The sequence below is a fragment of the Sinocyclocheilus grahami genome, unplaced genomic scaffold, assembly GCF_001515645.1.
Source record: "Sinocyclocheilus grahami isolate Dianchi unplaced genomic scaffold, SAMN03320097.WGS_v1.1 scaffold102.1, whole genome shotgun sequence".
NCBI classification, from domain to species: Eukaryota; Metazoa; Chordata; class Actinopteri; order Cypriniformes; family Cyprinidae; genus Sinocyclocheilus; species Sinocyclocheilus grahami.
In genome coordinates, this window is record NW_015505281.1 from 334,116 (window position 1) to 347,970 (window position 13,855).

Genomic DNA, 13,855 nt, shown 5'->3' on the forward strand with positions numbered 1-13,855 from the left:
TCTAGAAAATATGAAATACGCGCGTTATTGCCAGAGTCTTTGTCATGCGCTTTAACAGATAAGACAGAGACTCCGGGTGAATTATTTTCCATCACATATGCGGTGTATGACTGACGCTGAAACACAGGGGCGTTGTCATTGACATCAGAGATTTTCAGAGTCAGTGTTTTATTAGTAGAGAAAGAGGGTGAGCCCTCATCAATAGCTGTTATTGTGATATTATATTCGGATATTTTTTCACGGTCTAATAATTGATCGGTTGTCACACTATAGAAATTTGAGGTGGATGACTGTATTTTGAATGGCAAATTTGGAGCAATAGAACATTTAACCTGTCCGTTTCTCCCTGAATCTAAATCTTTGACATTCAGCATCGCTATCACAGTCTCTGGCGCTGCGTCCTCGGGTATTGGGTTAGAAAATGAAATTACGCTTATCATGGGTGCATTGTCATTAAAGTCAATTAATTCGATAATAACTTTACTGGAATCTGTTAAGCCACCTTTATCTGTTGCTTCAACATGCAATTGAAAATGTTTTGACTTCTCGAAATCCAGGTCACCGTTAACAATAATGTCACCACTTTGTGAATCTATATTGAACAGTTCTAAAGCCTTTCCTGATGTTTGTGAGAAGGAATACGCCATTTCAGCATTCGTGCCTTTGTCTTTATCAGTTGCAGTCACGCTCACAACATCAGTGCCCTTTGCTGAATTCTCTAATAAGGAAACTCTATACACGGGGAGACTAAACACAGGAGCATTGTCATTTGCGTCGATTACAAGAACACTTATTTTAATAGTGCCTGATTTCTGAGGACTGCCGCCATCAAACGCCGTCAATATTAATTTATGCTCCTCTTGAGTTTCTCTGTCTAGTGTTTTTTGTAGAATCATTTCAACATATTTCAATCCATCATTACCCATCTGTTCTTTCAGAGAAAAATGATGAGTCGGATTGAGTGTGTATTTCTGAAGGGTATTTAAACCCACATCAGAATCTTGCGCATTATCTAAAGAAAATTTGGCTCCAGGAACAGCCAGCTCACTAATTTGAAAGCTTATTTCCTTTCTAACAAAAACTGGAGCATGATCATTGATATCTAATATTTCCACATCGATTCTATGGAGCTCAATTGGATTTTCTAGAATGATCTGAAAATGCAAGGAGCAGGGAGATACTTGGGCACACAGCTCCTCTCTATCTATCCTCTCTTTCACTAGCAGAGTCCCTTTATCCACATTCAGACCGATGTACTCACGACTGTCCTCCGTAAAGATCCGCGCTCGACCAGATTTCAGTCTCTTAACATCCAAACCGAGATCCTGAACAATATTTCCCACCAGCGAGCCCTTTGTCATCTCTTCTGGAACAGAATAACGGACCTGCCCGCGCGCAACGGTCATGACAAAGACGCACAGCACGAGAGGCTGCATTAGCCATGATGAAATCCGCGTCGAAGATGCGCTTCTTTGGGAATAAAAACAACAAAGAACCGACATAATCCAAATCTTCTATTCCACTTAAGAAAGAAAAGACCAAGAACAAAATATAAAGAGAGATTGAAAAATATCAAAATTCATCCGAGAAAACAAGGCAGCGAATGTATCGATGCATTAGTGTTAAACAGAGATCGTCTGAATGAAAGAAAGATTCTGCAGAATGTGATGTCAGAAAGTAGAGGAGGATCTAAAAACGAATGCTTAAAGCCCGAACATACTTACCAACAGCGGCACTTAGTGCATCAGAGAAATATTACACTAAAAATGCTGTTAAAGCGCAATAAAGAAAATGTCATGAATTGCGACCAAAGTAGTATATACTTTACATTAACGAGGACTTTTGCTGACACATTAATAAGGTTATGTTCTGAACCGAACATCTAAGAATAAAAGGAAAGCCCTAGTTATACAGGCACGATTCAATGAGACTCTCATACGCAGAATAAAAATCTCTTAGTGCAATTACGAAAATAAAAGAATACTGTGGCTGCATGCAATTTCCTATATAACATTTAAAAGTTAAGGTTTTGAAATTAACAAGTGTGAAAAATAGTCTCGAAAATGCTATCGGTAGAGTACATTTCAACTACAGCTTCTTAATTTAAAAATTATAAATCTAAAAAAAAAAAAAAAAAAAAAAAAAATGCAGTGCACAGTATAAAGCCAGAACGGGAATAAATAAATGAACACCAAAAAGTCACATTCCTAACCATTCACATCAGCTCACCTGATCATAAGAATCCTCATTATTCAGTTTTGCTCTTTGCGCAAGACAGAGACTCCGGGTGAATTATTTTCCATCAGATATGCGGTGTATGACTGACGCTGAAACACAGGGGCGTTGTCATTGACATCAGAGATTTTCAGAGTCAGTGTTTTATTAGTAGAGAAAGAAGGCGAGCCCTCATCAATAGCTGTTATTGTGATATTATATTCAGACATTTTTTCACGGTCTAAAATTTGATCAGTGATCAAACTGTAGAAATTCTGCGCAGATGACTTCACTTTGAACGGCAAATCTGTAGCAATAGAACATTTAACCTGCCCGTTTTTCCCTGAATCCACATCTTTGACATTCAGCATCGCTATAACAGTTTCTGGCGCGGCATCTTCGGGTATTGGGTTAGAAAATGAAATCACGCTTATTACAGGGGGGTTGTCATTTACATCTATAATGTCGATTTCCACTTTACTAGAATCAGTTAAGCCACCTTTGTCCGTAGCATCTATGTTTAACTCAAACTGCTTTGCCCTCTCGTAATCTAAATCCCCTTTTACGGTAATTTCACCTGTTTTTGTGTCAATATGGAATAAATCAAGTGCTTTTCCTGAACTGCGTGAAAAGGAATATGCAATCTCACCGTTTGCGCCTTGGTCATTATCAGTGGAGCTTACCTTGATTACCACAGCACCATTTGGCGAATTCTCTAATAAAGAAACACGGTAAACAGGCAGACTGAAAACTGGAGCATTATCGTTTGCGTCTATGACCGTAACACTTATCTTAACGGTGCCAGTTTTCTGAGGACTGCCGCCATCGAAGGCTGTAAGGGTTAATTTGTGCTCCTCCTGAGTCTCCCTGTCTAAAGGCACTTGAAGAACCATTTCGACGTATTTCGAGCCATCGTTTCGTGATAGAACCTTTAAATCAAAATTATCTGTTGGATTTAACATATATGACTTAAGCGCGTTAGTGCCAGTGTCCGGATCCTGGGCGCTGTCTAATGAAAATCGAGCCCCGGGAAGTGCCAATTCACTTATTTGAAAATCAATTTCCTTTCTAGCGAAAACAGGAGCATGATCATTGATATCTACTATTTCTACATCGATTATATGCAGCTCCATGGGGTTTTCTAGAATGATCTGAAAATGTAAGGAGCAGGGAGACACTTGGGCGCACAGCTCCTCTCTGTCTATCCTCTCTTTCACTACCAGAGTCCCTTTATCCACATTCAGACCGATGTACTCACGACTGTCCTCCGTAAAGATCCGCGCTCGACCAGATTTCAGCCTCTTTACATCCAAACCGAGATCCTGAACAATATTTCCCACCAGCGAGCCCTTTGTCATCTCCTCTGGAACAGAATAACGGACCTGCCCGCGCGCAACGGCCATGACAAAGAAGCACAGCACGAGAGGCTGCATTAGCCATGATGAAATCCGCGTCGAAGATGCGCCTCTTTGGGCGTAAAAACAACAAAGAACTGACATAGTCCAAGTCTTCTATTCCAGAAGAAAATATTCAAAACTGATGATTCAGAAAATGTGAAAACAAAAATCAAAGTTAATCCGAAAATACAAGTCAGTGAATGTCTGGGTGCTTTAGTGTAAAGAGGAGATCGTCTGAATGAAAGAGATATTCTGCAGAATGTGATGTCAGAAAGTAGAGGAGGATCTAAAAATGAGTGATTAAAGCCCGAACATACTGACCAACAGCGGCACTTAGTGCATCAGAGAAACATTACACTAAAAAAATACTTTTAAAGAGACAATGAACTGCGACCAAAGTAGTATTTATTTTGCGTTAAGGCAGAATTTTGCTGAACTATAAATAAAATTGTGTTTTGAAAAGAACACCTAGAATATGAGGAAAAGAAAATGGTCAGAAGCAAAGCAGAAACTACAATGTAGCCTTTCAGCAATACAGGTACGATTAATTGCGACTCAGTCATGCATACACTAAAAAAACTGTAACTTGACTGAGTGAAAATGAAAAATATATAACAAAAAAGTCCATGTCTGTATCTAATTTTCTATAAAACATTGAAAGGTAATAGTTTTGATAAAGTATTAAAAAATGTAGTCTGCAAAATGTTATCTGTAAAGTATATTACAACTACTATTAACTATTAAACAACTGATATTTCTTTCATTATAAATAAAAAAATAGAATAAGTACAGTATACAACCATAAAACAGATGCAGCCAGTAATAATAAATGGACACCAAAAAGTCATTCAGGATCATTCACTCGAGCTCACCTGATCAAAAGAATCTTCATTATTCAGTTTTGCTCTTTGCGCATGCGTGAGTGTCTGTGTTCCACTGCTGTCCAGACTAATGATGCTTTCACTGCAAGGTCTGCCGTATTTCAGATCACTCTTTCTGGAGTCAGTGGTTCTGCAAACCTCATAATTGTACACGTGCTGTAAAGTTCCTGTGCCCCCTACGTCTGCGTAAAGAGGTGGATAATACGGAATAACTGGAAGATTCGCTCCAGCTTTGTAAAACATCCGCTCGCGTCTCCATCTGTAGCATTTGACTGACAGAATGGCGATGATAGACACGATAAAGAGAAACGAAACTACAGCCAAGGCCAAGACCAGATAGAAAGTCAGGTTGTCATTGTAGTCCTTGTCGTGCGTAAAGTCAGTCGTGATGTTATACTCAGACATTTTTTCACGGTCTAAAAGCTGATCAGTAATCAGACTATAAAAATTTGAGGATGATTGTCTGATTTGAAATGGTAAACTAGGATTAATTAAACATCTGACCTGTCCATTTTTCCCCGAATCTAAATCTTTGACATTCAGCATCGCTATTACAGTCTCAGGAGCTGAATTTTCTGGCAAAGGGTTTGAGAAAGATATTACATTAATTACAGGGGCATTGTCATTAACATCTGTAATTTCCACCATCACTTTAGCAGTATCTGTTAAACCACCAATGTCTGTCGCCACCACATTCAGCTCGTATTTCTTTGACTTTTCAAAGTCGAGAGGGCCAATAACTGTAATATCACCATTTGTTAGATCAATATTGAATGTATCTAAGATACTGTCACTGCTTTCCGAGAATGAATAGGAAACTTGTTTATTTGTTCCTTGATCTGCGTCAGTTGCACTAACCTTTAAGACTAATGATCCCATTGACGCATTTTCAGCTACAAGTGCTGTATATACAGACTGACTAAAAACAGGCGCGTTGTCATTTGCATCCAAGACAATAATGTTAATTTTTAAGGTTCCCGTTTTCTGGGGGGATCCACCGTCAAACGCGGTTAAAATCAGATTATACTCCTCCTGTTTTTCTCTGTCTAATGGAGTCTGTAAGACCATTTCGACATATTTAGTACCGTCAGTGTGAGACAAGGTTTTGAGCACAAAATGGTCGTTCGGATTTAATTTATACGTCTGAAGTGAATTTAAACCTACGTCTGGATCTTTAGCGCTATCGATTGAGTATCTGGCTCCAGGTATCGCTAATTCGCTAATTTGGACGTTTATTTCTTTTTTTAAGAAAACAGGAGCATGATCATTTATATCTAATATTTCTACATCGATTCTATGCAGCTCCATGGGGTTTTCTAGAATGACTTGAAAATGTAAGGAGCAGGGAGACACTTGGGCGCACAGCTCCTCTCTATCTATCCTCTCTTTCACTAGCAGAGTCCCTTTATCCACATTCAGACCGATGTACTCACGACTGTCCTCCGTAAAGATCCGCGCTCGACCAGATTTCAGCCTCTTTACATCCAAACCGAGATCCTGAACGATATTTCCCACCAGCGAGCCCTTTGTCATCTCCTCTGGAACAGAATAACGGACCTGCCCGCGCGCAACGGTCATGACAAAGACGCACAGCACGAGAGGCTGCATTAGCCATGATGAAATCCGCGTCGAAGATGCGCCTCTTTGGGCGTAAAAACAAAGCACCCACATAATCCAAATTTTCTATTTCACTACAGAAGAAAAGTCGAAGAACGGAAGGTTCCCAAAGTTTGAAAAACATCAATCTTCAACCGAAAACGTATGGAAGCGAATCTCTAGATGCTTTAATGTAAAGAGGAGACCGTCTAAATGAAAGAGATTCTGCAGAATGTGATGTCAGAAAGTGGAGGCGGATCTAAAAACTAGTGTCTGTTACACAGAAACACTGACCGACAGCGGCACTTAGTGCATCAGACAAATATTACATTAAAACTTTGTTAAACATAAATACAAAAATAAATAAATAAATAAAATTATTTTTGCTCAAATATAAAAAATAAAGTTTTTAACCTAGGACCTTAAACATGATAAATGGAAACGTCAAAAAACAACAGACAAAAAAATAAAATATCCCTTTATGAAACGAATGCAATGGGACTCATTCGTGCGCGCGCACACACACACACACACACACACACACACAACTATTGTAAAAAAAATTGTAAATCCAACTAGCAATTACTGTATAGCCTAAACGCTATCAAAAAAAGCACAATTCAAAAACACAGTGCAACTGCATATTATACTTTGTTATTAGAGATAATTCTATTAAAAAGTTGGTGCAAATTGCACTTGGATGAGAGCAAATTTTACGTAAAATAAACGAATTGTCTGGTTACACTACTTTCTTCAAAGCTGTTTGTAGAACATAAGGGTCGGCGCTAATTTAAAGAATCTTTCACTGTTGTTGAAAACATGAACTAAATCTGGCAGATTTTGTATGCGACATTCTGTCTAAATTACAGAGCAGTTTGCAGCTCTGAATAATTTTAGGCGTGACAAAAATTACTTGATAAGAAAACTCGTACCTGACAACCACAGGGTGCCATTTCGCTTTTTCTTTCTTTCTTTCTTTCTTTCTTTCTTTCTTTCTTTCTTTCTTTCTTTCTTTCTGTCTTTATTTCTACTTACAAATTGTTACATGAAACAATTTCTTACAGTGCACACCAACACAAACAGGGGAAGTCAAGCATTGAAAAATAACCGTTCAATACACACTATAGAAAAAAATTATGTAACGATTAATATATTTAAAGATTTCATGGTATAGCAGTCATGGCACGACCTTGTCAACATTAAAACGAAAATAAACACAACAAATATGAGAAACACTAAATAATTAAAAAAATTGGCTATAATATAATTCTCACCTGATCCTCACAATCATCATAGTTCAGTCTCTCCCTTTGCGCATGCGTGAGTGTCTGTGTTCCGCTGCTGTCCAGACTAATTATGCTTTCACTACAAGGTCTGCCGTATTTCAGATCACTCTTTCTGGAGTCAGTGGTTCTGCAAACCTCATAATTGTACACGTGCTGTAAAGTTCCTGTGCCCCCTACGTCTGCGTAAAGAGGTGGATAATACGGAATAACGGGAAGATTCGCTCCAGATTTGTAAAACATCCGCTCGCGTCTCCATCTGTAGCATTTAACTGACAGTATGGCAATGATAGACACGATAAAGAGAAACGAAACCACAGCCAAGGCCAAGACCAAATAGAAAGTCAGGTTGTCGTTGTAGTCCTTGTCGTGCGTAAAGTCAGTGAACTCCGAGAGCACTTCAGGGAAGCTGTCCGCCACCGCCACGTTAACATTGACTGTAGCTGATCGAGAGGGCTTCCCGTTGTCCTCCACTACAACAGTGAGTCTTTGTTTCACAGCATCTTTATCTGTCACTTGACGTACAGTTCTTATTTCTCCATTCTGTAAGCCCACTTCAAACAGCGCCCCGGTGTGTTGTTTTCTTGAACAGAGGCCTCATATGAGCTCTTGTCAAAGACAGGCGCGTTATCATTCACATCTGATATCTGTAAGGAGAGAGTGACGCTGCTGGAGAGAGAGGGCACGCCCTCATCAGCGCACGTCACACTGATGTTATACTCAGACTCTCTCTCACGGTCTAAATCACTGTCTGCCACAATACTATAAAATCCATTAGAAGTTGATTTGATTGTAAAAGGAATGTTTTCATTTACACTGCAACGAACTTGTCCATTACTTTCAGAATCCGGATCGTTAACGTTGATAATGGCAGTCACAGTACTCTGTAGAGAGTCCTCGGGTATTGCATTAGATTTTGACATAACTGTGATTACGGGCGCGTTATCATTTATATCAATCACGTCGACCATTATTTTGCTAGAATCAGACAGTCCACCTTTATCTACTGCTTCTATATCAATTTGGTAATGTTTAGATGTTTCGAAGTCAATTTTTCCGACTAACGTCACCAATCCATTTTCATCAATATGAAAAATATCAGATACACTGTCGCTGTTTGCAATTAAATAACTGACATCTCCATTTGTCCCTTTATCTGAATCAGAAGCTCTAACAGTGATGAGTGGCGTGCCACTCTGGGAGTTTTCTGTAATTATCGCCCTATATATAGGCTTAGTAAAAACTGGAGCATTATCGTTTATATCAAGCACTGTAACATAAATCTGAACTGTTCCTGATTTCGGTGGTTCTCCACCATCTATTGCGGTTAATATCAGAGACATGTTTTCTTGTTTTTCTCGGTCTAAAGGCTTTTGTAGAATCATTTCAACCTTTTTACTCCCATCACTCTGACCATGAAGTTTTAAATTAAAATGATCAGTAGGTTGTAGAAAATAGCTTTGTAGGTCATTTGCGCCAATGTCTGCATCTATTGCTTTCTCCAGCATGAATTTTGATCCTACAACTGCTGATTCGCTTATCTCAAATCGTCTCTCATTTCTTTTAAAAATAGGAGAATTGTCATTTATGTCTGTAATTTCGACAGTTACCCTAAACAGTTCCATAGGATTATCGAGAATAATCTGTAAATGTAGCGCGCAAGGCGTTGTCTGTCCGCATAGCGCCTCTCGGTCTATTCTCTCTTTGATAAGGAGGACTCCTCTTTCTTTATTCAGCTCGATGTATTCAGCGCTGTCTCCAGTATAAATACGCGCTTTACCCGATTTCAGTCTCTTTAAGTCTAAACCCAAATCCTGCGCTATGCTCCCGACTAAAGAGCCTTTCGCCATTTCCTCAGGAATGGAGTAACTGACCTGCCCGAGAGCAGAACTGAGAGAGAGAAACCAAATAAACAGCAGTACTTGCCGCGCCATTGTTCTCTCCGACATTTTGCTTAAGAGAAAATAAACGAAATCACCGTGTATCCAGTTCCGAGTCTCAGTGTGTTCAGGTTCCAAATAGAATAAATCCAAAACTAGTGGAAAATTTCTAGGACAACGTCTAAACATGGATCCATAGGTTACGATTTATTACAGCGTCGATGTCCTCTGTGTTATGCCCCCGCATGTGCATTATGCAGACGCCTCAGTCTCCTCCTTAAGTGCAGTTAGAGAGGGCGGTATTACTGGAATTATTCGCTCTCAGTCTCATCCCCCTAACAAATAGCGGCACTCTGAGACCATCCTGAGTTACTACAAAAATACATCTAAATTATATATAAAATGCACACACTCAAAAGATATATACGCAGCGAGATAGAATAATCAAAAACAAAATTAAAACCTGAATTTCTATTTGTGTAGTAATAATAATAATAAAACAATCTAAATTTGACAATATATGTAACTGTACCTAAATCTGTTCAACAATCACAAAGTGTTGGTTTGAGAATAATTAAAAAGTCCTGTATTTAATAAAAAGGGTAAAATTATCTATTGCCAGGCAAAAGCAATGCGAATTCAACAATACAATTTTTACACTACAGGACATCAGCATGTAATTAATAAATAGTATTTGGTATGCCAGAGCTCATGTTCGCGGAGAGGAAAGATGAAACGAAGGCACCAGCTATTGATTCAGCACCTTGGACAGCGAAACGAATGCAGCATATTCATTTCAGAATGCTGGTTGCTTATTCTCGCTGAGAGATGTTGAATAACAACAACAACAATAACAATAATGATAATAATAGCAAACAAAAACATAAAACCGTTACTGTTTTCATAAATATGGGTATGAATTTCCTGAAAAAGAAAAGTATCTACAGTAAATCTGCTAAAACGATTTATCTAAAGGAAAAGAGGGGGGAGAAGAAACATGTAACACCTACTATACAAAAACAGTAAACCTCACCTTATCAGAATCATCAAAGTTCAGTGTCTCCCTTTGCGCATGTGTGAGCGTTTGTGTTCCGCTGCTGTCCAGACTAATGATGCTCTCACTGCAGGGTCTGCCGTATTTCAGATCACTCTTTCTGGAGTCAGTGGTTCTGCAAACCTCATAATTGTACACGTGCTGTGTAGTTCCTGTGCCCCCTATGTCTGCGTAAAGAGGCGGATAATAAGGAATAACTGGAAGATTCACTCCAGATTTGTAAAACATCCGCTCGCGTCTCCATCTGTAGCATTTGTATAAATCCAAAGTGACAAAAACTAAGAAAGTCTGTAATTCCAGAAGTATACTGAATACAGTATCTCTGTGATTTGTCTTCTCTCTCCTCCTCAGACTGTGCTCTCAGCTTCTGTCTCTCTCTAATAATATGGTGATGATGGGGGTGGAACTGCAGCACATCTGCTCTCTAAACTGACATATTGACCAACAGCGGCACTATGAGTCCCGTCTGATGAACTACAGAAAACGCAAAAATGATAAACCTTTAACTTAGTGACAGACATATCTGAGAAAAGCAATTTAAAAAAAGTCATGAAAAATAAAACTAGCAAATGTCAATCGTAGTACAAATTTCTATTATATAAAACAATTGTACGAGTTTGTGTAAATAATATTTTAGAAAAATATGAAAACAAATAAATGTATTGTTCCCTCAGTGTTTTGATCAGGTCTTATCTATGAGTTTGTTGATCAGAGAGGTCAGGGAGAAGTATCTAAAATACAATTAATCACATACAAAGTATCCGAAAACTAATGAAAGAGTGCATAGTTTAAATATGAACAGGAAGACAGACCGATCAGCTGCTGAAAAAAAACCCTCAAAAAGACTAAGGTAAAGAGATGCATCAGAATGCATAAGGGAAAATGACCGCTTTGCTGTATTTCAGGACCATGGTCAGGGAAACTGAAGTTCCTTTTTTCATGACAATGACACTTTAGGGGGAAAAAAACAAAACAATGACACTAATTATTAAATAAATAGGCAATAATAATGATAATAATAGTGATGATAATAATAATAATAATAGTTCGAAAAAGTGAAAGAAAATATAGAAAATCTAATTCTACTTGACGTATCAAAGGGAAAAATGTATGAATAAAAATACTGAATAATGACCCGAGTAACAGAACTGCAGAAAAGAAAACTACACAAAATGACCTAACCATTCTAAAAGTTAAAAAATGTCTGTTTGTTAGAATTGCAGAAAAGATTCACTTCAGAAAAGTAATCAGTTCAACAGTTGAAGCAAAAATGACAAATCATGACAACCAACGTTTTAAAAACGGCATAAATTAGTTTAAAAAAATCTCACCTGATCATCAAATTCATCACTGATCAGTTTCCCTCTTTGCGCATGCGTGAGTGTCTGTGCTCCACTGCTGTCCAGACTAATGATGCTTTCACTGCAAGGTCTGTCGTATTTCAGATCACTCTTTCTGGAGTCAGTGGTTCTGCAAACCTCATAATTGTACACGTGCTGTAAAGTTCCTGTGCCCCCTACGTCTGCGTAAAGAGGCGGATAATACGGAATAACTGGAAGATTCGCTCCAGATTTGTAAAACATCCGCTCGCGTCTCCATCTGTAGCATTTGACTGACAGAATGGCGATGATAGACACGGTGGTTTCTGTAAAACCATTTCCACAGATTTACTACCATCTGGTAAGCTTTGAGTTTTTATAATAAAATTGTCACTTGGTTTCAGTATGTACTTTTGAAGACCATTCAAACCCACGTCGGTGTCAACTGCAGTCTCCAAATCGAATTTAGCTCCGGACAGAGCCATTTCGCTAATTTCAAATTTCATTTCATCGAGGCTGAAAATAGGGGCGTTATCATTAATGTCTTGTATCTCAACTGTTACTCTGTATAGTTGCATCGGGTTTTCAAGAATAATCTGAAAATGTAGCGCGCAAGGCGTTGTCTGTCCGCATAGCGTCTCTCGGTCTATTCTCTCTTTGATAAGGAGGACTCCTCTTTCTTTATTCAGCTCGATGTATTCAGCGCTGTCTCCAGTATAAATACGCGCTTTACCCGATCTCAGTCTCTTTAAATCTAAACCCAAATCCTGCGCTATGCTCCCGACTAAAGAGCCTTTCGCCATTTCCTCAGGAATGGAGTAACTGACCTGCCCGAGAGCAGAACTGAGAGAGAGAAACCAAATAAACAGCAGTACTTGCCGCGCCATTGTTCTGTCCGACATTTTGCAGAAGACAACGGAATGAAGATTGAAGCAGAAAACAAATAAATCAATCCAAGAAGCTGGAGGAAATCATCTATAAATCCAAAGTGACAAAAACTAAGAAAGTCTGTAATTCCAGAAGTATATTGAATACAGTATCTCTGTGATTTGTCTTCTCTCTCCTCCTCAGACTGTGCTCTCAGCTTCTGTCTCTCTCGAATAATATGGTGATGATGGGGGTGGAACTGCAGCAGATCTGCTCTCTAAACTGACATATTGACCAACAGCGGCACTATGAGTCCAGTCTGATGAACTACAGAAAACGTAAAAATTATAAACCTTTAACTTAGTGACAGACATATCTGAGAAAAGCAATTTACAAAAAGTCATGAAAGATAAAACTAGCAAATGTCAATCGTAATACAAATTTCTATTATATAAAACAATTGTACGGGTTTGTGTAAATAAGATTTTAGAAAAGTATTGAAACAAATAAATGTATTGTTCCCTCAGTGTTTTGATCAGGTCTTATCTATGAGTTTGTTGATCAGAGAGGTCAAGGAGAAATATATAAAATACAATTAATCACATACAAAGTATCCGAAAACTAATGAAAAAGTGCATAGTTTAAATATTAACAGGAAGACAGACCGATCAGCTGCTGAAAAAAAAACTAAAAAAGACTAAGGTAAAGAGATGCATAAGAATACATAAGAGAAAATGACCGCTTTGCTGTATTTCAGGACCATGGTCAGGGAAACTGAAGTTCCTTTTTTCATGACAATGACACTTGAGGGAAAAAATAAATAATGACACTAATTATTAAATACATAGGTAATAATAATAATAATAGTTCGAAAAAACTAAATAAAATATAGAAAAATCTAATTCTACTTGACGTATCTAAGTGAAAAATGTACGAATAAAAATACAGAATAATGACCTGAGTAACCGAACTGCTGAAAAGAAAATTACACAAAATGACCAAACCATTCTAAAAGTTAAAAAATGTCTGTTTGTTAGAATTGCAGAAATGATTCGCTTCAGAAAAGTAATCGGTTCAACAGTCGAAGCAAAAATGACAAACCATGACAGCCAACGTTTTAAATACTGCATAAATTAGTTAAATTAAATCTCACTTACTCTGTATAGTTGCATCGGGTTTTCAAGAATAATCTGAAAATGTAGCGCGCAAGGCGTTGTCTGTCCGCATAGCGTCTCTCGGTCTATTCTCTCTTTGATAAGGAGGACTCCTCTTTCTTTATTCAGCTCGATGTATTCAGCGCTGTCTCCAGTATAAATACGCGCTTTACCCGATCTCAGTCTCTTTAAATCTAAACCCAAATCCTG

The 13,855-nt window shown here is 38.2% G+C and overlaps 5 protein-coding genes across 5 annotated transcripts; all 5 read right to left on the reverse strand.

Moving 5' to 3' along the window:
• Positions 1-5: 5 nt before the first annotated feature.
• LOC107588366 (protocadherin gamma-B7-like) lies at positions 6-1,502 on the reverse strand (the record flags this gene model as incomplete). The annotated part of the gene is made up of 1 exon (XM_016276440.1): positions 6-1,502. A coding segment is annotated over exon 1 (1,497 nt), but the record flags the coding sequence as incomplete, so codon positions are not given.
• A 750-nt stretch (positions 1,503-2,252) lies between these two features.
• Positions 2,253-3,934, reverse strand: LOC107588367 (protocadherin gamma-B1-like). Its single transcript, XM_016276442.1, has one exon. The coding sequence runs from the start codon at positions 3,711-3,713 to the stop codon at positions 2,253-2,255; it is 1,461 nt and encodes a 486-aa protein (XP_016131928.1). The 5' UTR covers positions 3,714-3,934.
• Positions 3,935-4,465: 531 nt separating this feature from the next.
• On the reverse strand, positions 4,466-6,376 carry LOC107588368 (protocadherin beta-1-like). Its single transcript, XM_016276443.1, has one exon. The coding sequence runs from the start codon at positions 6,161-6,163 to the stop codon at positions 4,466-4,468; it is 1,698 nt and encodes a 565-aa protein (XP_016131929.1). The 5' UTR covers positions 6,164-6,376.
• Positions 6,377-7,901: 1,525 nt separating this feature from the next.
• LOC107588369 (protocadherin beta-1-like) lies at positions 7,902-9,666 on the reverse strand. The gene has a single exon (XM_016276444.1). The coding sequence runs from the start codon at positions 9,438-9,440 to the stop codon at positions 7,902-7,904; it is 1,539 nt and encodes a 512-aa protein (XP_016131930.1). The 5' UTR covers positions 9,441-9,666.
• A 1,092-nt stretch (positions 9,667-10,758) lies between these two features.
• LOC107588370 (protocadherin beta-11-like) lies at positions 10,759-12,817 on the reverse strand. Its single transcript, XM_016276445.1, has 3 exons — positions 11,923-12,817; positions 11,637-11,827; positions 10,759-10,779 (listed from the first exon to the last, which is right to left on the reverse strand). The coding sequence occupies exons 1-3, from the start codon at positions 12,524-12,526 to the stop codon at positions 10,759-10,761; spliced, it is 816 nt and encodes a 271-aa protein (XP_016131931.1). The 5' UTR covers positions 12,527-12,817.
• Positions 12,818-13,855: the final 1,038 nt, after the last annotated feature.